Source organism: Phyllostomus hastatus, unplaced genomic scaffold, assembly GCF_019186645.2.
Source record: "Phyllostomus hastatus isolate PE091 unplaced genomic scaffold, TTU_PhHast_1.1 phas_contig_312, whole genome shotgun sequence".
Classification (NCBI taxonomy): domain Eukaryota; kingdom Metazoa; phylum Chordata; class Mammalia; order Chiroptera; family Phyllostomidae; genus Phyllostomus; species Phyllostomus hastatus.
In genome coordinates, this window is record NW_025333849.1 from 3,701,903 (window position 1) to 3,727,192 (window position 25,290).

General features: G+C 40.7%; 1 protein-coding gene across 2 annotated transcripts in view; it reads right to left on the reverse strand.

Moving 5' to 3' along the window:
• The window catches only part of FAM120A (family with sequence similarity 120A), a 130,589-nt gene that overhangs the window by 23,781 nt on the left and 81,518 nt on the right, over window positions 1–25,290 (reverse strand). For both annotated transcript variants that reach the window (XM_045839782.1, XM_045839781.1), the window contains exons 8-11: window positions 19,648–19,735; window positions 17,773–18,000; window positions 14,139–14,313; window positions 2,908–3,157 (exon numbers count right to left, since the gene is read on the reverse strand). In XM_045839782.1, coding sequence (XP_045695738.1) covers window positions 2,908–3,157; window positions 14,139–14,313; window positions 17,773–18,000; window positions 19,648–19,735 — 741 coding nt within the window. The remainder of the gene's footprint in view (window positions 1–2,907; window positions 3,158–14,138; window positions 14,314–17,772; window positions 18,001–19,647; window positions 19,736–25,290) is intronic.

The following is a 25,290-nucleotide window of genomic DNA, read 5'->3' on the forward strand; positions in this document are numbered from 1 at the left end:
TCACACCCATTGACCAGAGGCCATGCAGGGTGTCCTTCCTCTGCTACCCTGGGGCCCCAAATACAGAAGGTAGAACAGATTCTCTTAGTGGAAGTGGACCAACCCATTTATGAGGTCTTAGCCCCAAGTCCTGGGGACTTGACCCAAGAGACACTATCCTTCATCTCTCCCTAACCCTCCTCGTCTCAATGCACTGCTCCTACTTCAGGATCTGAAACAGTCTTTCCAAGTGAGAAACCCACTGGTCCCAAGCACCCACCCTACACATGACAGTCTCTTCACACCAAGCAAATTATCTGGCTTCTGCCAAAGTATGGGGGCCTGCACTGCATTCACTCCAGTTTCCCGAAGCCACCAAGGTAAACAGAGTAAGAAGTTTGTTCAGACCTAAGATTATTAGTTACCTTTATTAATCTTCTCCAGGTCTAAAATAAGTATTAAATAAACACACACACACACACACACACACACACACCCCAGTAATAAACACTGTCTTAAAACAGGGACCAGGACAGACATGAAATCAAGGGAGACTTTATGAAGGCCTTTCCTGGGGTAATGGCAGAGGAAAGTCCACAAGAACCAAGACATGTGAAAAGGAGAGTGGGCATCACGAACCAATGTGAACGTTACACTCCTGATAGTAGCAGCTCATCCTGCACTAATGCATGGCCACCTCTGTCCAAGGGGAAGGCCAATGAGCCTGGATCCAGCGGGCGCTTCCGGTAAGGTATATGGTGGACAGTCAGTTGCCCCACTAAAGACCACACAGATTTTTTAAATTTGAAAGAGAGAAATACAAAGTAGCCAAATTCATTATTGCTAATTAGATTTTATAGTACTCCAAGCCTTAATCTTAAATTTTCAGCTAATATAAGGTTTTTATTGATAAACAAAAGTCCACAAGCCTGTGGGTATCTGTACCTGTAAACACACTAGGGTGGCCTGATGTCTAACACCTTTCCAACCGCCAGGAGGACAGGGCTACAGGGAGAACGTGGCATCTAGGAGGGGCCAGAATACCCATACAAGCCAGGAAGTGCTTAAAGAATGACAAAGACAACCATGGAGGGCCAGCCTGACAAGAGCCCTACTGGTCCAAACACTGACAACAAAGCACCAAATTAAATGATGGTAGCAATGGACTAGACGCTATTGAAGAAGACAGAAGCTGTGAGTCCACACTGGATGGTTTACACAGTTGAAATATGTCCCCTGTGAAATAAGATTAGTTATAAAGGGGACAGAGGGACCTTGCTGGAGATGTCTTGCAGACACTCCCTTCACTAACTGGTCAGAGTGCACACGCACAGCCTGGACAGGACCACAAGGAGCAGAGGGATGGTTGCGCTGCTCCACCAGACTCTGTCCTCTGTAAACCTATGGGATCTCACAAAGAGAGGGTCTGAAACAGACTGTGAAGTGGGCTCTGAAATGAAGATAGAAATAAAGTATGGATGTTGATTGACTCCAATGTCTATCTTGATTATATAGGAAAGTGTCTTTGATGGAAAAATCACCCTCAAGTATCTAAATTAAAAAAAAAAAAAAGCCCTTTGTATTGTACTTAAAACTTTTGCTTAGTTTGAAACTGGTTACAAAAACAGAAACTAATAAACCTGATTCAGGTATGTATGTCAACTAAAATGAATGCCAAACAATGTCTACACAGGCATTCGTGGCCCGTCAAATGAGAGTGCCTAGAATCACATACTGCCCAAATCTGGGTTTTCAATCACTCTGTCCAAGGAGAGGCACTTGTCCCTTAGAGACAGGTTCCAGAGCAGGGAAGATACACACAAACCCAAGTATCATGTGATGCCAAAAATGCAAGAATATGCTGTGGGGGACAAAGGACATAGGAACTCACTGAATGGGCTCCTAGGCCTGAGATGGAACAATCTGAGCAACTGAACAAGCAAGGGTACAGCAGGCTATATAACTCTAGGAATAAATCAGGTAACCTCAAGTCTGTACTGCTCTACATATGGTTAAACAAATGAGAGAGAAGAAGAGACCCATTTCCCTTATAGAGCAATCCCAAATAATATATAATGTAATCTCCCCTGATATCCTTCAAAATCTTTAATATTAAAAAATATACTGTTTAAAATCGTATTTACATATTTTCCAAATATACCTATTTTGTAAACATACTATTAGCATCAATTCAAGTCCACATTGCATTTACATGGCCTATATTTCTATAATATAAGAGGAGACCCTAAAAATACCCAGAATTTATTCTGGAGGGCAGGACCCCTATAGTAAAGGCTACCCCATTAGGTCAGTGCTCTAGGAACCCATCTGTATCAGTGTACCAGCTGGCGTTGTTATGAGAGACTGCGTTCAGCTTCAGTGAATTTTTTCTGAAGATTCTTTCAATGCATTTGCCCATTTCATGATGGATGATTTACAAGCATACCTGCCCACACCTAGCTGAGTGCTCAGCAGTTTTTGACCAAAAAAGCGGCATGACCCCTGTGCCCACATTCCCTATTCATCCAATCTCAACTTGAGTGACTTTCTTCTGTTTCCCTGAATGGAAAAAGTCCTCACAGGGAAACATTTTGCCGACATGGTAGAAGTGAAATGAGAAATGGTAGAAGTACTAAAAGGTATCAAAATTGAGGAGTTAAAACTGTTTTGAGCAGTAGAGAAAATGTCTCAATGGGTGTATTACATCAAATGGTGAATACTTTGAAGGTGACTAAAGTTTAAACATGTAAGAACACACAATTTTTTATAAATAAATTCCAGGGTTTTTTTTTTTGGGGGGGGGGCGAGGGCGGGGGCGGGGGATATGGACAAATTTCAACAAACATGATTCACTTAGAATAACCCCTTACCGCTCCCATGTCCTTCATACACATATCTTTGAGAAGCATCTGTCCATGCTGCACCTACCGTAGGACACAGCACAGCACTGTGAGATGAGTGGGCACACTGGCTGGGTTGAGCATGGCTGGAGTGTCTGACCTCATGCAGGCCAGGAATGCCCTCATCCTGCGGTTCTTGTCCTCTACTGCCTTCCCCAGCCAGAGCCTCTTCAGATTGGGGCAGGTCCACTCCCTGAAGGCAAGAGCTTCCACCAGTTCTGGGGTTTGTGGAGATTTCCCTTTATAAGCTGCCCACTCCTTAATGATCACTGGTGAAACTATAGGAAGGAAAACAGAGAACCATTTATAGCTCATCTCAGCTCCTTTAAGCCTAACAAAAACAAACCTTGAGTAATTACAGCCTGAAGATTTTACCTCTCATGTAACAATGTATCCTCTAGTTAGTCTCATGTAACAATGTATCCTCTAGTTAGCAAGTTACTGGTCACCAGTCCACACATCTAAGACATTTGTTCTCTTACTCTATTCACTTTAAGTGCTCATTTATATTTTCAGTCAGGCCACCAATAAATTTCTCCTCAATGAAATCATGACTTGTTTACCCACATAACTAATATGTATACAGTATTTTGCCATGTATAATGCACATTAACATTTTTGGCCCAGACTTTCAGGAAAAAAGATCTTTCCATTTTTAATTCAATTATTTATTTATTTATATTTAGAAATAAAACCTATTATCATATTTCAGAGTATTATTCTGCTTGCAGATATCATTATTACTTTCTAGAGTTACACTTTTAACGCATAAGCATAGATAAAAGAATTAAAAAACACCTGGCTGTTGTAGCTCAGTGGATTGAGCGTGAGCCTGTGAACCAAAGGTTGCTGGTTTGATTCCCAGTCATGGCACATGCCAGGGTTGTGGGTCAGGTCCCCAGTAAGGGACGTGAGAGAGGCAACCACACATTGATGTTTCTCTCCCTCTCTTTCTCCTTCCCTTCCCCGCTCTCTAAAAATAAATAAATAAATAAAATCTTTAAAAAAAGAATTAAAAACATTTATATAGATATGGAATCAGTACTACCCATGTATAATGAGCATCCTCATTTTTCTCTCAAAAATTTGGGCAAAAAGTGTACATTATACATGGCAAAATATAGTGAATCAAAGATGTTAGACAAATTTTTTTTAATATAAAAACCCATTAATAGTTTTAGTAATAACAATTGGTATAATCCACAGATGTATGTGATTATCACAGAAATCCATGGAAAATCCAATTCACATGGCTAATCTTTGTCTACATAAATACTTGTACTAATTGGACCTGAAAAAGAATTTGCATCTGGTAGCCCCTTTACTTAAGGATCCCTTAGTTTAACAAATGTAACAAAATGTTAAATTCTCTTTTAAGGATTAGTAAGGGCAAACTACCACATAGTGAGACCCCAAAAGCCTAGTAAGGCTGAAAAGCAGAAGCAATAGTCCATGTTAAGAAATCCCAGGTGACGCCAGCATACAGTATCTATTTATCAAAGTTGATGTTACATAAAACAATGACTTTTATCCACAGTTGTTTTACCACTATTAGTACCATTAATTCTTAAAACACAGAAATATGCACATTCTTCCACATAATTTCCAAATAAATTTAAGGAAAGCTATGACCAATGGCGGAGTAATGCAATGAAAACAAGATATACTACAGTGCCGTGTATTACAATTTCATACCAACTTAACTGACTTAACAATCCAATGGTAAAACTTGGGTGTCCATTTCGTAAGGAACAATAGATATCAGAACTAAAGCAGACCCCAGTGAGCTGCCAGTAGCCAACAGAAAAGCCAGGAGGGCGTTGGTTTGATCTAGTGAGATCTTCCATACCTAAATTCTTTCCAAGGAACAGGAACCCACTGGGACTTATCTTCCCTAAAATAATGCTTGTGGCAGTTGAGAGACCAAAGAACACAAATCCTGATCGAGTTAAATGATTAACTGGGTCATCTCTAGCTCCATTCCATGTCTAAACAGAGTAAAGGTTAAACAATCTCTTCAGAGGTCAGGAACATCACTAGGAGTTAGGTACTTGGCTACCCAAAGTGTGTGACCAACAGGAAAGCAACCTGAGCACATGTGATCCCTGGTAGCCACCACCCAGGAGCTGCCTGAACAGGGGTGTTAAGTCAAGGTAGTTACAGAAAATCTTCCTCTTATAAAAGAATCACTGTTTTTTCATTGGGAAAATCCCTTTCATTCACATTTTAATACGTGTATAAATGTTAAAAGAAAACTTAAAACACTTAAAATGCTTATTTCAAAGTCTACTAAGTCAAAACAGAGATACACATGTATATGAAAGTACATGCATCTTTGTACTCATCAATATTATTAAGTGCCAGGCACAAACCCATCAAGCCCTCATCCAGCACACCCTGTCCTCGGACTCACAATCTAGCCAACTGCCCACCTCACCTCCCCATTCCTGAAGAACTCTCACATGCAGAGTGTGGATCTACAAAATGAACCATTAGGTTACTCCACAAGGTTCATTTTCATGCCAACCCCCCCCCCCACACACACACACAAAATGTGTGATTCTTTTTTTCTGAACAACGCTTTCATTTTGGTGGCAAAGACTTATTTAAAGGAATTGATTGGATTTTACGTTTAGTTGTAGGACAACTTAATCTAGGTTTTCTCAAAGCTCCCACAAAACACATACATGCACACAAAGCATGAGTTTCCTGAATCTTAAAGAACTCAGAGTATAATGTCAGGAGTCTCCTTTGAGTTTTCTCAAGAGGCATTCTTACTAAATCCACCTTGCCTCTCTTTACTAAATTTTTTTAGCAATCATTTTATTTTTTTGTCTTGTTTTTGTTCTAGAAATAAATTTTTGGTGGATGATTTTCATTCTCAAGTTCAGAATGCTTAGAACTCTTCATACTTTATTTTCCAAGGTCCTACCTACATCAAAGGTAAATGGAGGTCAGAGAAACCTTTCACAAGTTGGCTGTTCCACTTGAGGCTTCCCTGAAGCTGCCCTCAAACAGCTGTCCATGCTAGCTGGAGCTCTGAGGGCCCAAAGCGTGTCCGAATTTATCTGGCATGAAGCTGTGTACTCCAATCCTACATGACCCAGAGTAGTTACAGATGAGCCTCTGTATATACTAGCACCAAGGACAGCCAGCTGATGCTTATGAAAGAACTGTACAATCCTAGCAGGGACATGTAGTCAGTGTCCACCAGGAGCACTGAACAGGGCAAGGGGGACTGCAGCTATGAAGGTATCGATGTACTAACTTCCTCTCAATCGTAAATGTGTTTTTGTTGCCCAGCTACACTATTCATGACAAGAATGGCTCAAATCAAATTTAGGAAATAAGAGGAGGACCCCCACACACAAAAGAACCAGAATTATCTTCTAGAGGGTGGGCCCCTTGTAGTACAGGCTTCCCCTGCTAGGTGAGTGTCCTAAGAACCCATCGATGTACCAGCTGGTGGTATAATGAGAGGCTACATTTAGCTTCAGCGAATTTTTCCTGAAGACTCTTTCAGTGTTTGCCCAATTCATGATGGGTGATTTACGAGTGCACCTGACCAAACCATATTAAGTGGGATAGGTGAAACAAAAAAAGGCAGAAGCACTAAAAGGCATCAAGGATTTGAAAAACTGTTTAGAGCAGTGGAAAAAGTCTTAATAGGTGTATTGCATCAAATGGAGAGTAGTTTGAAGGTGACTGAAGTTTAAATATGTAAGAACAAATATATAATTTTTCATAAATAAATTCCAGGGTTTTCTTTATTTTGGTTCCTCCTTGTACACATCTTTATCAGACAAAATAAATGTGTAGTAACACAAAGTTCTGTTTCAAAAGCAAAGCTATTTCTGGCTTGCTTTATTTTTATTGAGTGTATCTGTTTGTAAAAAACTGAACTTTTGGAGATCTTTTGTGTATATCTCTACTTAATATCGGTGGAACCTTTGGCCAATTACCTAATGGATAATTACTGATTATCTACTATGTACCTGATAGGGCTGAAATGAGGGTAAGCCAGGTGAAGTACCCAGGGCTGAGATACAGCTCCCATGTGCCCATGTGACAATGAAGTTTCCTTAAATTCTGAGGCCTGGGCCCCTTGCCAGCCTCCCCGCCACACAACCCTCAGTAGTCCTGGAACCAGGTACTAATAAAAGGGCTAAAGACTCACTGCAACACAACCCTGATGAGGAAATACAAAAGTATGTTAACCTTACACCCTTGTTATATGGTTACAATGGATTCACTACACTAGATGAACTAATTGAAGGTTAGTGTTTCATAGATTAATGAATTCCAAGGGAAATCCCATTTTGGGGTTGACATGTGGTACCCTTTGCTTTACAAGCTTCCCAACGTGAGGTAGCTGGTACACACATAGCAATTCTTCTCCCTTTGACTCCTGGCCTCTTCCTGAGTCGCTGTTGTTTAGGAGGGAGGGCTTGATTTCTGTGGTGCAGCTCAAAGGAACAAGCAGATGCAAGGGAGCCAGCTAACAAGAAGGCATCCAGGCTCTTACCATTTCTGCAAAACCACTGGTTAGGCACAGGTTATCTGGATCAAATGAGACAACTGGATTTTAAGAACATCCCGAGCACTTTTCAAGAACATCAGGACCTCAGGCAAGAGCACTGTGGTATGAAACTATTTCTGTGATGACACCATTTTAGAAAGGCAGGTTCATGCTGCCTCGTTAAAGGAGAATAGTTGGCTGACTCAGCTGCTGGCCATGAAAAACCTTGTGCATCACCAACAAACATTCATCTTGTCTTTTCCACTGACAGGAAAACTGACAACTGCCAAGAAGCAGGCTGTTTCTAAAAAACAATGTTAGGTCGTCTTCCTTACCTTGGCAACAACTCCCGGGGAATAGCCTTCTTGCTACCAGAGGCTAAATTCATAACATACTTTTTTTACAGAAAGAACCTCTTCCAAATATAATTTCAGTACATTAAAACACTATTATACTTCAGCTCTCAGTAAAAACCCAATGTTTACCAGCAGACATTAATCATCTTCTACCTTGGAAATCTATTATGATACTGACTTTGGAATCGATCCCAGACCAGAAAAAATGAACATACTTCATTTTCTAAGCCAATTCCAGCTGACTGACAGTGTCTGCCTGTAGTGCCACATGATAAAGTATGTCTCTAAACTCAGTGCCAAGATAGCTCAAGCAACACCAGTGCCTGCTGGGGGCTAAGGAGTGGCAGCTATAGTATGCACGCAAAGTGATTACAAGTCAGAGGAAAAGGAAGGAGATATAAGACTTCAAATACTGTGTCCAGCTGGACCCTTGGTCTGTGACTGTCTATGTGTGCACATAGGTGTGAGTGTGTGCACACACTGGTGTGCCTTCATATGCATGTGTATATTTGGAGAGGAGTTAGTCTTGTACTTGCTGAGCTTTCCTGGGGTTGTACTAAAAACAGCCACATCACACAAAGAAAGAACAACAAAACTCCTTCCTTCATATCAGCGCAAAAACAGAGAAACAGGAACATTGCTACAATGATGGCTCGGCATCTTTTTCCTCGTAATGGGAAAACTCCCCAGGAGTCCGTGTACAGGCGGGGATCCAGCTGGCTCTACATCTCCTTATATTCACAACATATCTGTGCACACACCCTTCATGATTCTCAGAGGTAAAAGACTGAATTTTTCCCTTAAACCTTTTTATGCCTGAAGTTGGGGCAGCCCTCTGTCCACAAAAAGATACATGTTCAGCAGGCCACAGGGTATAGAGAAGAACATGGTGTTAGAGACACATCATAAATGCTATTCTATTTTTCACTTTCCCCATTAATAGCATTCCTAGTGTACTGTAAACTTAAGTTTAAGGATCTATGATGTAAATATTAATCCAAGAGTGCCCTCTGAGCCAGACTGCCTTCCTATGTCTCTGGAGCTCAGCTTCTCAAAGTTCTGAGAGGAAGAGGCAATTAGCTAATGCTCATCCTAGAAGGCTCTGTAGAATAAAGAAATTCAGGTTAATATATATAAGCAGTCTTCATAAATCATAGGGAAAATGTTTATAACAACCAATTTTCATATATATTAAAACAGCACACTAATATTAGTCATGTTAAAGCATTCTATTTTGAAATATAATACACAGTGAACAAATTTAATTATTTTTAAAATCAGTCCCAATTATTTGACACAAACAAAATTTTCAAAGCAAACTGGACCAGGAAAAGCCAATGTTCCTTTTGGCTTTTCTTAATAGCTTAATAAGTAGTGAATAAATACAGAAAAACCTTTTATAAAAATAGTACTCACAGTATATAAACTTGTTTATTTTTATAAATTTATCTCATATGTTTATAATTTATGTACACATACTGTCTACAAGCCTGTTTCTTTTACTTACCTAATTTGGAGGTACTGAGGTGACTTGTTATAGAAAAAAGAGGCCAGTTTTATTAAGAGGACAATAATTTTAAAATATGGACATCACTGAGCTGTACTCCTTGGGTTTTTAATTCTTCAACTATAGCTGAGGCAAATCATTGTCCTGTTGTCTTTTTAGAACCTGAGCCCTTTCTTTTTGTCCCTCCCATTCACCTTTGGGAAGCACATGAGACAACTCCAGTGCCCAGTGGCTACACGGTGCTCCCAGGGAGAACAGCTACTAAGGCAGCCAAATCCAGAACTTTCAGGGCAGGAACATGTCTTAGAAGCAGCTACCTCACCTGGATTTCACACACGAAGGCCTCCAGACCAGGGCTGGCTGAGACCAGATGCCTATCTCCAGATCCAGCCTTTATTTTAGCAGCTATAGAGACAGCACCCTGATCCCACCTCGTCCCAAAGCAGCTGCCACTGCCTCTCCCACCACCCAGCACATCTGGGCAAATCTGCCTGAGTGGGGTCAGTAGTCTTTGGGTGACCCCACCGGTAGGACATGGAATTCCACAACAGTGACTTCAGTACCACACTGCCACCACAAACAAGTATTCAGAAATATTTCTTAAAAGCAAACTCACAGAACCTAGGGATAGACAGAGAACAATATGAAAATAAACTGCCAGCATGTACTCTGATATAATTTTTAAAGGCTATAATTTTTTAAGGACCTGATTGTAGATATCCTACTTTAACCATATAATGATTTTAAAATGAAACATTGATAAATCACATAAAAATTCATTATAGATTATGATCAATATATCCTAATGGACAGATGTATTAAATCTAGTGAGAGTTAAGTATTTTAAAACAACCCTTTAGACTCAACACACCCTTTGACCAGTTCTTCCTGATAACGAAGTCCTCTTTGGGAACTTCTGAGTGTCACAGTGACCACACCAGGAGCATGCATCTGCATACGTAGTGTTCTGAAGCTGTGTTAGAGGAAAACCCTCACATTCAAAAGTGGCTGCATCACCCCCTTGAGTAGGCAAATTCACTGGAACCCACATGGGTGGTTTTGGTTACCAGACCACCAAAGTGGATGGCAAAGCAGTGGGTATTTGAAGAACAAATCTGTCCTAAGACCTACACAGTGTACTTTCATTTGGTTTATAAATCTGTGCTACTGACTTTATTTCATCTACATATGGTCTAAGAATGACCACAGGTAAAACAAAATTTCAACAGATTTATCTTTCAAATTTTGTCAACCAAGAACTTCCAAGAAACTATTCAAAGTCAACCTCTTTTCAGCATGACCAGACATTGTTATTCTCCCATTTTATCCAGAGCATCAAGAAGCTACAACACACCCCCTTAATGATATAAAATGTGCAGTCACTTAGGTATTCTAGGCATGGACACCTAAAGCCTCAGAATCTTCAGAATCAGTGTTTAGAGCCAGCTGGAATTTAGTGAAGGGTCCCGTGAAGTAATCTTAATGCACTACTGAGGACGTAAGGTCTTAGAGTACACAGATTTGGTATGAGCAAGTTGAGAGCATTGAAGATTCCAAGGCCAAAGTCAACCCTGTGGAGACTTGGTGTTCAAGTTAGTGAGATAATCAGTGGACATGTACTATTACATGCAAGCCTTTTCTGTAGACTGTTTCTACCTTATTAACAACCAGTGCATGAAAGAAGTAGATATCTACTATTTAATAGTAGATATTTGGGTTCACTTTTATCAGCTCCATCAAAAGGCCAAGATTCTAAAGCCCCTTATGACTATCTCACCCACCAAAATTATAAAGCTAACTAAGGTCTCTCAACTTGCAAATTCCGAGGTCAAATTTATACATCTTTCTGCCCAGAGGTAAATTTTTATTTGTAACAGCACTTTAATACCACATTTCTCCAGAAAACTTTAAGTTCCAGGGGCTAATTCAGCTTTGTCTAGGTAATGGGCATCTGAATCACTCTTACTTTCCCATTTCAAGGTGTTATCTCTACTTCAATTCAGTCACAGTCCCTACTCAACCCATGTTCTAAACAGAAATATCACTCTTATGTAACCTTCTTCAATGGCTCTTCCTTATCTGTAGGAAAGTCAAAACCTACATTCATAAGCCACCTGAGCAGAAAAGACTACAATGTATTCAGTGCCAACATTTCAAAGATCCTCAGCAACTATGTGCCCAGTCACACATGAGCGTCATTCTCTATACCCTACACTTTAGGTCTCCATTCCAACAAGCCTTGTACCTTCATCAGTTAATTCATTCACTTTTTTACTGTTGGCTGTACACTCCTCTAAGACAGGGATACACAGGAAGTAACAGACATATATCCTACTTGCTATTTAAGAAGTATTAAATGGTAAACTAACTAGACCAGTTGTAGCTTTGGCCCTCCTCCATGAGGAAGGAGCACCCCATTCCAATGTCACCCCTAAGTCCAGTCCCTTTTCCTTGTAACAGCTGGCTCTCTTTTCCAAACCAAACCAGGCATATCTTCACTAGAAGATACTAAAGTGACATATCTTCACTCTAGTTCTTGCCCGCATAAGAAACATAGCCTGAGTACAGACTCCACTCCCACCCTCCTTCCTACCTAACCCTAACATCACTCCCTCCTCCAGATTTCTATTCTGCCCAATAAATTCATTTTTACTTCCTCACTCAATACTTCCCACTGGCCAAAAGTAACATAACAATAACAACACCATATCCTTAGCTTAAAAACAAGGCAGAGGAGTGTGCTGAGACCTGGAAGCAGGAAGGAAAGGAAAGAGTGACACCTGCTGAGTAGTCTCTGAGTCTAAGACCTCTTCCACTCGCCTCTGTCAGGTCTGACAGGGAATACCCCTGTGCCTTCCTTTCCCTTTTCTTTGTATTCTCCTGTGCCTCTCCCACCTGAGCCAGAGCCTCACAGAGCCCATCTCAGTCATCCCAACCATACCATCCTTCTCCTTTCTTCCCACTCCCACGCTCTCAGCCCCAGCTAGAGCTGGCCTGCCACCAGCAAGCAGACCCGGTATTTCTCTGTGAGACAGTGCTGGGCCTGTTGTGTGGTTTGCATTCAGCCCTTCACCACGCTCTGCCTTCTCTCCTGCTTATGCTCAGAGGATGGCAGTCCATTCAATGAATGCCCACCCCTGCCCTGTGCTTCCCCTAATGTACGCTAACAGGACAGCTTCTCCCAGGCCAGTAACACGCCTGTACCACCAGGTACAAAATAACTGACAGGAAGGAAATGAGTATGTTCCATGTGGCTAGCTGTGCATACCACAGCATTTTGAAACTTCAGACTGCTGTGAACACTGCTAAGGGGAGTTGTCCTGGGATGCATCCAAGGGATCCCAGGTTGTGGTCACTGAAAACTCCTGAGGAGTCTGCTGCATAAAGAACTATGTTCTGGAACACATAAATAAGAAGGAAAAGAAAAAAAAGGAATAGCCTTTCACCATGAAAGCCAAAATGATGGCATGGTGCTGAGGACATGGGAGGAAGGGGGCTGCACTGGACCCTACAGCACATGTGGCCCCCAGCAGAGAACCAAGCGAGCCACAGGGCTCAGCCACTCAGGGCAGCAGAGAACCAAAGGGCGGGTGGTCAGAGCTTTGGGGCCAAGGTGGGCTGGTGGGGGAGGGGTGCCCAACACCAAAAACTGACCAACCTTCTGCTAAGTTAGAAAGGTCCATCTTTTCTGAGCAAATGAATCACACCATGTGAGTAAAAAGTGAGAGCATGTATTTCAGGAACACACTAGGTCCCTAAAGTGAGTGCCCGCTAGCAAAATTCAGTGTTTATGCTGAATCTCCGGCCCTGGTCTAGGCAGAGGCATGAGCTACAGGAGGCCCTTCAGGCATGGCACACTTTCTATAGCTATAGACACCCAAATAGCTCAGCACCACTCTCAGTACAGGTGTCCTCAAGCAAGGGTAGTGACAGACAGATGCTTCATTTTAAGGACTTGTAAAATCGTAATTTTGTTTTATAGCATCAGAAACAGAAAACTTAAGAATCTATAAAACTGAGTTTTTAACACCGCTAGAATCTCTGTGGTTTCCAATTCCAAAGGTAAGTCCCACTTGTACATTTGTCCCTGAGCTGGTCATCTTCACCTGCGTCCCAAGCCTGCACTGACTTACTGCATGTAGGTGACCTTTCCTTACATATCTTTAGTTAAGAGGATGAGATATTAATCTGCAACTTCCATGGTTTATAATATTCTTATTTCAGACCTGGTTTTGGGAAACTTTTCTATATGCCCTACTAAATATACAGTGACTTTTGTTTTCCCTACATCAGTAGATAAACTTACCTAAAATAGAAAGGCACAGTTTCCCCAAAATATTACAATGGCTTACTAGAAGACAAAACCTGCTTTGACCCCAGTATTTGCCAACATGTGAAACAGTACTTTTTCCCTTTTCACTTCCCCCTCCACCCCCAGACACAACTGGCTGGGATCTCTGAGGGAAACCATTACACACACACATGCCCTTTTGGCATCAAGCTATGTGCAGCAATGCACCAGCCACACAGAGGTGGTGAGCAGACAGCTGGTGGAACCTCCCAGGAACACTGACTTCTGGAGAGCAGACACTGCCTGGGACATGCTAACCACAGCAGAACAGTGATCATCAGGACCGTTTGCAGATCAGTTTAAAGCATAAACCTGCAGTTTTATCATTTTACTAAATAATCACCATTACTGGAGGTGGGGGGAAGCCAATTGCTGTCCTCCTTCCCTAAGGGCCCGGATGAAGCCCACCTTCTCTATGTCGGGGCACTCAGGGTGACCTCAGTCACGATCCTTCTAAGGCTTTAGAAAACGCACATGAGATTATGAGGAACCGAGGAAAACAAACAATGGATTTTACAGTACATACATTCTGGTGGAAGTCTGTTCTTTCTAAAAGCAAGTCTCTCAGTTTTCTTTCTGCTTTCTGCCAAGCTAAACAGGACTCCGTAAACATACTGACGAACTGGCCTATAGAGCAGGGCGGCAGGAGGCAGGTCTTTGCTGGCTTCATCTTCAATAGAAACAGCAATTTTGATTTCACCCTTTGCATGGAAGAAAGCAGAATAATATTGCACATTTTTCATGTTGAATTTACAATAAATTCAAAGAAATATACTGTATTATCTCCAGTTAATGACATTGCAATTCTATCCCAAATCAATTACTTAACAACTTGCCTACATCAAGATGTTTAGGGAGAGTTCACTTCGAAGGTTGTAGTCAAAACATATGCTCAAAGAGTCAAAATAAAATCTACAAGGTTTTACTTTCCATCTGAAACCAAGAACAAAAGGAAACCACATACATAATCCCAAAGTCTTTGAAATAACCCACACAGATAACATCAGGTAACAAATAAAGCAGAAAATGCTAAGAACTTGAAAATTTTATTTATGAGTCAAGATGGTCATATGTAGTGAAATTCATAATTTTTAATGACCTATATGAAATCCATGAGACTAGTATTCAATATAAAAGTCATTTTTTTCTTTACCAAGCTCTTCCATAAAAAATTACCATATACAAGATAATCTAGCCAGAAGTACTTTCTTGTGTGTTATTTAACTGTCAAGTTTTTGGTATGTATCAAGCCTCCACCCTAATGCAGCAGGTACTCAAAAGATGTATCTCACTGAATGAGAGGGCATGACAGCTGGCAAACAATGAAGGGAGCCCTGTTCTGTTCATCATCCAAGGTATCATGGCAGGGGCTTCCTTATGGTACAGGACCATGCTTCCAGGACAACTGCATACAGCGACCAACCAACTACAAAAATTCTGGTCTGTCTTGGATATTTTATGGCATCAAGGTACATCTCAAGAGATTTAGCAAGAAATTTTATTTACATATATTTATAACATAAAAATATATTTATGACCTTCAATGTCTATGAAGTTTATTCATATGAGGTCTGTCCGGAAAAAGTCCAGCCATTGTTAATATAAGAAGAGTTTGTGCAACATTCAGTAACCTGGCAACCAAGGAGAGTGGAATGTGCATGAGTGAACAATGACTTCATTATACTAGTCAGTGGGGATGGCAGACACCATTGAGTGAGCATGTGTACTGTGTGGTCATTGCATTCAAAATGACTGAGCGAGTAGAGCAACAAATCTACATCAAGTTACGCATTAAGCTTAAACGTTTCTCCATGGAAACTATTCGTATGACTCAGAAGGCTGCAGCTATGGACAACTGGTTATTGGCAGCTTCATCATGACAATGCACCCGAGCATGAGTCATGTCTTATGCAGAGTTTTTTTGTGAAACATCAAATCACCCAGGTGACTCAGCCCCCCTACAGCCTAGATTTGGCACCCTGTGACTTCTGACTTTTCCCAAAACTAAAGTCACCTTTGAAAGGGAAGAGATTTCAGACCGTGGATGAGATTCAGGAAAATACGATGGGGCAGCTGATGGTGACTGGGAGAACTGTATGAGGTCACAAGGTGCCTACTTTGAAGGAGACTGAGGCGTCACTGTCCTATGTACAATGTTTCTTGTATCTTCTTCAAAAAATGTTTCTATTTTTCATAGTTCACAGCTGGATACCTTCTGGACAGACCTCGTATATACTCTTTTTAATAATAATTTCATAACATTTGCTGTTTCTTTCACACAAATTTAATTTCAAAATTGGTCTTTCCCCTTATCCTCGGTACCTTCATACTGTAGTAGCTCTGTACGGTTAACACTCTCATCTAGGGAGTATTTACTTCCTTAATACAATGAGGATTTGATAACTCAACATTCCTATGAAGCTTCACTCCAGTGCAAAAGTCTCAGTATGGACAACCTGATACCAGAAGTGCTTAGCTCACAGGAAGCAGCAGGTATTACAAGTCTAATCTTTTCCCTAATACACTGAAAAAATTTTGGTGACATTTTAAAAATCTGGAAAGACAGTCAAGTTTACTTTTCTTAACCACAGTGATTTTATCAAAATTTGCCCTTGAAATCAGTGAGTAATGAAGAGGACAAGCAATTTGCACACTCATACTGATCAAACAGACTGCCCCAGTCATACCCACCGGTGTGGCAGGACAAAAATAACTGGGACCTAGGGACTTTACATCCCAAACACACCATGGGAAAAGGGCACAATCTTCTAAAAACCTTGCCCTTTTAATCTTAGCAAAATCCTTTTCCAGCAATAGTAACTTTTCACTTACCCTTACAATTTATGTTGAACCTGAAACATAAAATGTTTACCTTACAATCATAATTTCAAAAATAATACCATATATGCATATCCATATTAAATAATAGATGAAACCTGGAGGAGATTACAATTTTAAAATGAAGGAGCTGAGTAATTAGCCCTGGTCTAAATATTTTTCATGTCTTTTAATTTATAAAAGTAAGCAATGCTTAAATCAGTTAGCAGTCGCAGTCCAGCTGGGGTAGGAGTGCTATGGAACAGGAGTAACTTTTGCATTCATTGCTTCCCTTCTACAAACCACAGATGGATTGCAGAAAATAGAAAGGAAAAAGTCTGATTATATATGGTGGTATAGATGCTAATGAAAACATATTAAAAATACACACAGCAATAAACCAATTCCGCATGAGAAATCTGGTCACCAAGGTAACTTGTTAAACATTGAGTCTGTGATAAAAGACTACAAATTACTGAAGAAATTTAAATACATATAGATCCATTCAAGACACCAAGATTCAAAACCAACTCATGCCACACTGTATAACTATTAGGCATATATTTAATAAGACTAGTAATGTGAAATTATTAAACTATATAAAAAGATAAATTGCATTTTCTAACTACATGTTACAACTTGTGTATTCCACTTTTTGCTGTAAATGCTATAAAAGTTGTACTCAATGAGGCAGAGGAACAAGTCAAAATACACAAAGCACTCTCAGCCACCCACAAGGAGGCATTTCTGGGACGGATAACCATATGCGACATTGGAATTAAACTTGACATTATGGCACAAATGCAGTGTAGGAAACTTTGAATTAAAAATAAAGAGAATAGCCCTGGCTGCTGTAGCTCAGTGGATTGAGCACAGGCTGCAAACCAAAGGGTTGCCGGTTCAATTCCCAATCAGGGCACGTGCCTGGATTGCAGGCCAGGTCCTCAGTAGGGGACTTGCAAGAGGCAACCACACACTGATATTTCTCTCCCTCTCTTTCTCCTTCCCTTCTCTCTCTAAAAATAAATAAATAAAACCTTTAAAAAAATAAACCTGACATCCCATCTTTAAAAAAATAAAATAAAAACAAAGAGAATAAAATTACAAATCAGAAAATAATGTGCTGTCATTAACTAGAAGTTTAAAACATATTTTATACTACATTGAAGGAGAAAATGAAACTTTTCCCAAGTTTTTTTTTATTGGATTTACAAGTATAAATTTTCATCATTTTTCTCAAAGTTTAGAAAGGGGAAAATAAACTTTGTTTCAAATAATTTAGAAGATAGAAAAACAGTTCCTAAAGCAAGGAGCCATACCCCAGGAGTGACCACTGCACATACCTTCGTTAGGACATGGAAGATGTATGGGTACATCAGCCCCTTCTTGTGACGGTGCTCAGCTACTCTCAGCACCTCAGGTGCGACAGGGGGCAGAGGTGGGGTGGTGATGTCCATGTGGTTCCTCGTAGGCATGGACAGGAGGCACGGAATTGGCTGGACAGTGCCGATCTGGCTTCCCTTTACTTCAGCAAGCTGGCTGCCTGAAGAGGCAGTGGACGAACCTTCTGCCTACAGAGCAATGGGTAAGAGGGGAAAATGGGTTCATGTCATGCTGCCCATTCACCCGTGACACAGTCCCGTCCAGAAAGACACAATGAACACCTTCACCACTGAGTCCAAGGGAGCACCACCCATGCTTGAGCACAGGCAGAGATACCCATCTGCCTGTGTTGGGGAATGGGAGACTGGAAGACTTGCAGATCCTGTTGGGTGTTCCCACCCATGGCTCCTCCCTTGGAGCCCCTGTGGGTTGACAGTGGCTTTCTGTACTTGCTAACCCCTGGTGGCCAATCCTTGTGTTTACACTTTCCTTGGAGACCCTGCCCAACACCAAGCAGGCATGGCCCTCTCTACAGATGAGGATAATAATTCTCAAAGAGGACATGTCACTTGTCGATGGTATATGGTCAATAACTTGTGGAACTAGGACTCAAACTCAGCCTGACTCAGGTCTGTTCTTCACCACCATACCTGGTATCTAAAGGATAAACAAAAGCCCAAACTCAGGCATTCTCTCTGGTCATTATAAAGTCCCAAATTAATCACATACATGAAAGCATTTATGAAAAATTAAAGCAAAAAAGCAAGCTAATTTCATTAAAAATGATGAGTCATATCTATATATACTGACAGAAATCTGTGCTTGGTATATCATTAGGTAAAAAATATCCATTCTGTAACAGTCAACTGCCAAAATAAGGAATGTATGTCCATAAATAGGAACAAGAGTGGGGAACATCAAGGTAGTAGGACGAAGGGAAACATAGGCACAGGGGACCCTTAGTTTTTTCTTTATGAACTTTAACAAAGTCTGATTTTTTTTACCAAGAGCTATTATTATTTGCATAATAAACTATTTTTATCGTTCTCACAATAAATGTTGGAAATAATATTGCTTATTGTTTGATTTTGTGCTACTCTAGATATACATTTTTCCGCTATGAGAAAAAAAAATGTATTCTTTACAATGGTATGTATCTAAGTGCTTAATTTACTCCTTAAATCACCAGGTGCCAAAAATAGTCTTAAGAGTAACTCATGGATAATTCACGAGTATTTTCTATATTCCCTATTTTGCATGTGTACATAAACCAGTGGAAGGTGCCTGCAAAACAGTAGGTATCCATGAAGGTTACTTATAGGATAATCATTCAACAGTGACAGTATTTCAGAGTTTTAAATGGATTTCTGATATTCTGTCACCTTGTATATAAATGAGCTTCTTCCAGCCAGAAATCCTGTTATCTAAGTAATTAGCTGTAGGGATAGATAGGGCCTTTCCGTTAAAAAGATATTTCTATAAATCACTATTAATAGGTAAAAGCAGAAATGTAATATAGTTTATTTCATTTTTATTTCACATCCTACCAAGACTCTACAAGACATAAGGCTCTGGAAGGCTCTGGAAGGCTCTAAGTGCATGACCAGACTACGTAGACAACAGATAGGGTTGTATTTCCACCAGGCCCCCACCCGCCCCTGGGATCCCTTCCTTGCCCTGACTCCCCATGACTATGATTCCCCCACTCCCTGCCAATGTCTGTATTATTCACAACATGCTTAAACAGAGAGAGAGCGTTTTACTTTCAAGCAATCCCTAAAACCTCACGGCAAAATAGTCAGGACTTGAGAGAATAAAAGGTATAGATCTACTACCTTTGTTTGGTCTCCTGGGTCTCCCCGTGCTTGAGGCTCTGAATGGCTTCCTGTCTTCTCCCAGGCAACTTTGTTCCCACTGATATGGCTGAACATAAAATACACATGATTAGTGTTTGTGTCAACCGCTTCCCGCACAAACATACATGATGATAAGAAGGGTGTGTGCTGTAGACTCAAGGATACCTTTGTGCTTTACTGATCTTGCCCCCCTCCCCGCCCCCTCAACAAACCATCTCCAGAGAGAACCCTACACAGGAGCTCTTTCTGCCTACTTCCAATGGATGGGTGATAACTACTCACTGTGGAAGAGAAAACATGAACCACCTAGCCCATGCTGACTACTCAGCTTAACGATGGTATTGGATAAGCTATCAGCACGAGGTACAGAAGACACAAATGTAGCCTTCCCTTTAGGGAACTCAGTTGTCTTGGAGAAACAAGATTAAAAAAAAAAAAACCATTTAATTGACAATTATCAGGCAGTAGAATGTTAAATATTGTCTGAATCACATGTTACTCATAATTTATAAATGTAAGGTATTCTGTTCCAAGTGGCAACACAGGGGGTTCCAGCCTACTCATGGGGAGGCTCAAGGAGACAGCATGGGTTTGTGAGCTCAGAGAACAGGGAGTTAACTGAATCTTATTTAGGGAATAACTTTATTTAGCAAAGTAATAAAAAAAGCAGGGTAAGGAAAAGAGATGGGGAAGATTACAGGTTATCTAAAATGCCAGAATAAGGTATTTCAATCAGCATTTTTTAAAAAACTGTGGATTGTGACCCATTAGGAAAACAATTTAGTGGGTTTAACCAGCATTTTTAAACACTAAAATGGAACAGAATGCAGTGAGTGTGGTATAAATGATATTGTTTCATAAAGTATTTGTTTGTTTGTTATAGGCCACAATGTAAGAGAAAGTTCATTCATGTGGACAAGCTTTGTGAAGAGCATCATCAATCTGGAGGGAGCAGAGACCCTAGAGCCTGAGCTGCAGCCCTCAGCACAGAGAAGTAGAATGCCAGCGTGGGGACAACCAGGACAGCTCCAGGAACCCACTCATTTGTTATTCCTCCCTTGCAAGGCTCTAAGTCAAAAGTGTCTTCTAAAACTAGTGCTAGATACAGGTATGCCAGCATAGAGAGCTTTTCACTGGCTCATCTTTCTAACTGACCCATGTGACAGGTGGAGAGATATAAGACCCACTAATCCTCCTATCTTCTCACTAACTTCATTTTAGTTCTATTATGAAAAAATGCTAAAAGGAGAGGTAAGAAGCCTGTCTCATCATAAACCAAGAATTGTGCCCCGTGTTGTAATATCTTAGAGCCTTGTTCTAGCTCCTTGATCCCAATCATGGAATGGGGACACCAAGATGAGACACAGGAGGTGCTTCCACACAAAATGGGAGCAGCCCAGCTGCCCAGTTACCCCACATCCAGTCTCCAATGAAGACTCAGAGAAACCACTGCTCTGTCCAAGATTGCTATTCATGTGTGCAATCTCAAGCTACAATTTTACAAAATTAGAGGAAACACTAGAGATGAAAAGGAAGCATCAAAATAAATGCAAGTATTCTAAGAGTAAAGTGATCAGTTCGGTTTGATTCCCAGTCAGGGTTCACGCCCAGGTTGCAGGTTCGGCCCTGGGTTGAGATTTGTACAGGGGGAAATTGGTCAATGTTTCTCTCCTCTCTCCTTCCCTTCCCTGCTTTCTAAAATCAATTAGCATGTCCTCGGGTGAGGATAAATACATATGTAAATAAAACCAAAGAGAAGAGTGGCTACTATTGGCCAGCGGGTAAGTAATAGAGGTTCAGGAAATGAATCTTAATCAATTATTCACTAATCATTTCCCAGTCAGGACATGAATCAGTAAACCCGTTATGTGAGTTCAGTGTGCCATGGCCTGTAAAATAGGGAAACAGAGGGTGGACAACCTTGTCACACACACACGACCAGAGTGAGTATTCCAAGAAATGAAGAGGAAAGGCTAGTAGCTCTGAAATGATCTAGAATGTGGTATCAATAGAGCTGCTCACGTACTTTTTCATAAAAAGGTCAATAACATTTATTCAGTGAAATTAGAGAACAAATTACTTGGATACTTAAAGACTTTATACAGAAATAGATATAACAATCTATTACTTATAATTTTAATGACTTAAATATAATAAAACTACGAAAAAATACACCAGTTACAAGTGAACAACTTATTAAGTGCCCAGGAACTGAATATGCCACATAAGCAACCAGGGATGCAGCCCCTCCTGGATCTACTCTAGTGACTTCCTTCCTCAATTACAATAGTTATTCTGATTTCTGACAGCAATGATACTTTATCTGGTTTTGAACACCATATAAATGGAATGATGCAATCGTGTACTTTTCATGCCCAGTGGTTTTGGCTCACACACTGGGTTCAGATTCATCACTATTTATATCCCATCATGCACATGGGAGAACCCCACAGTGGGGTCTATAGCCCTGGAGGAGACCCCAGGCCCCTCCTTGACACACTTAGTACTTTCACTCTCGTGATAACGTTTGAGAGGGAAGGCACTAAACTTCAGCAGGTCCGACATGCACTTCTCTGTTAACAATAAAGATAAGCACCTCTCCATAGGTGACATTTTTGTTGGCATGCCTGTTCAAATATTCTGCACATTTTCTACCTGATACTACCTGATATATTTTCTACTGATTCTTACAAACTTATAGGATGTCATTATATGTTCTGGATACAAATTCTTGGTCAGGTATAAGGATTACAAGTATCTTTCATACTCTGTTGAATTGTCCCTCCCTCTTCATGGCAGAAGTTTTTATACATGACACCTCATCTTGAAGGTCCTTGGCTACAATGTCATCTTAGTGCAGGCTTTCCTGACCATCCCCCCTCCCCATCCCCGCTATTCTCATTACTGTTTCCTTCATGGTATGTATCACTTCATCATTATTTGTAATTATTATCTGTTTTTATAACTAGTTATAAACTCTGTGAAGATAAGACTTCATAGCCATCATGAAAGAAGTACCCAACTACTATATGAATAAATCATATAACCATAGCCTAAAGATACAAGACAAAGAAGGCATCTCTTTTATGTGATATAAAGCACAAAGGAATACTCATTAAACTTGCAGCCTGCAAATGTGACAACCTTAGTTATCAGCCCCGCTGTCGATCAGCAAACACACAGAGCAGTGCGTGTTGGGCGGTGGGGTGGGGTGGAGGGGCCTGCTACTAAAGCAGAAAGCTTGTCCCACCTAAGATCACACAGAACTTACATTTATAAACCTTAGTTTGGTTCTATATAGATTACCACAAGCTAAAAATAAAATATTACCATAATTAAGATGCTCATATGACCTTCTAATAATTGTACTATAAAATCTAAGATTCTGCATGAAAAGCATCTTGACACCAGCCAATTTTTTAAAACTCAGAATATTTCAGTAAGATAGTTATATTACTTCATAACTTAAGAAAATTTTGAATATGAAAACAAATGCCTTGCCTTGAAGAACAAATGAATTCAAGATTTCAGAATATTTCTACATAACAATTCATTCTACATGACTACTCACACCTCACAATCATCCTGAAACCACTTATACATAGACACGAAGTTTCATTGGTCACGCCCTGGGGAGCCTCCTGAGACCTGGGCCCAGTTGGGTGGCCCAGGCAGGAAGCCACCATGACCTCTCTGTTGAATTCTCCTATTCACCCCAAGGCATAAAATTCAGGATCAGAGAGAAGAAACCCCTTCACAGCTACAGCAACACTGACTGGACTGAGACCCTGACCCATCATCCCAGACATTATCACATGCTGTTACAAGGAAAGCCAGACTCGGGGTGGGTTTTACATAGACACACTTGATGCAGCAGGCAATCAACAGAAAACAATTCTCACCATCCAGGAACAGTGGCAGCAAAAAGACCAGCACCACACCACTGGAATCTGTGGGCTTTCAGAGACGAACTGCAAGGCCTCATCTCACTCCAGGACACTTGGGGCTTTTTCTACACTAAAGCTGGTTAGAGATAGCAACTGCCCTAACCACTGGATTCTCTCTCCTGCACATTTTTCTAGTCAGCAGGTCAGTGATGCCAGGATGGAAATGGACTGGTGTGCATTTACACCAAGTGTAAAAGTGTCTTACCCATCACAATGATTCCTCACTCCTGTCTCTACAGCAATGGGTGCAGTATGCCTTAATGGTGCAGAAAAGAAAGATAGCACTGACCAAAACTGACTTACCTGTCAATAGGAAAGAAAGAGCAAAGGCAAATAAAACCACAAGAGAACAAAAACACAGGAAAGACTGGTAAAAGATCAAATCCACAGCAGGATTATCTAATGTGTGTGCATAAGGTCACAGATATGGTCAAACTGGGTGAAAATGACTTTCAACAAGTATGCATACATTTTCCTGTCTGCTCCTCAACAGCTGTTCTCACTCAATGGGTCCCCAGCCCTACCAGAGTTCTGATGGATGGACCCAGTGGCTCCTACTAAAGAGCATAAATATCTGAGTTTCCATGTAGCTATAGGTTCCTTAGGCTCTGCATTAAGCTAATGCCACACACTGAGATTCTTGCATAAAAAGTCGGTACAGAGAAAGGCCTGGTTCTGAATGATTTCCTACACAGCAATCAGACAGAGCTTTTCTCCAGAGCTTGTTAGGACTCCCTGCACCATGCAGGCCATGGAGCCATCCCTTTCCTGCCCATCAGAGAGGGTTCTCCTCCAACAGAGTCAGAGGAAGTGAACATAAAGTGCCTGCATGGGTCACTGGACAGCTAGAACACATACAGGCACAGATGATTACCAATTTTTACTAACACATATAAGTACTTCAGATTAATTTTTATGAGATGTTAGAAATCTTGCTTTGTGTTAAAAAGTCAAAATATAAATGTAAAGTCAGTATTTGTCTGGCACAACAGTGTAACAATCTGAAAGAAAAAAAACCTGCAGTCTGTCTGGAACCAGGTATCATAGGAAAGATAAAATTCTTTGTGAATCATGTGGTTTCTCTGGAATGGAAGCCTGAGAAGACTCAAAGTAGAATAAAAACACCAATGCCACTTGAAGGAAAAAAGATGCATTAGAAGCCTATTTCCTGGGACACCAGGTCAAAGGCAATGAATGAAATTCTTCAGATGTAATATAACTATGTATGGTGTCAGATGGGTACTAGACTTATCAGGGTGATCACTTCACAAATTATATAAAAGTCTAATCACTATGTTGTACACCTGAAACTAATATCATGTCAATTGTAATTGAAAAATTTTTAAAAATTAAAATAAGAAGTGCTACTTAAAAAATGTTTTGTTTTATTTCTCCCAGTTATTTTTTAAGTAATAATAGTAACTATCACTTAGTGTGGTTACTCATCAGCTGATTTAACTCATAAACAACCCAGTGACCTCCCATCCATGCTGGGTGCACTGGATCCAGTGAGTTCCAGGTCACATAGCACAAGTGACAACAGGACCCAGCAGGACCAGCCAGGAGACATTAGGAGGACTGGGCCCTGACAGAATGGGTCTACAGTCCTTTGGGGACTGGGAGTGACTGTTAAACAGCCCAGACCTAGTCCCACAGAAGTCATGGGGGGGGCCTG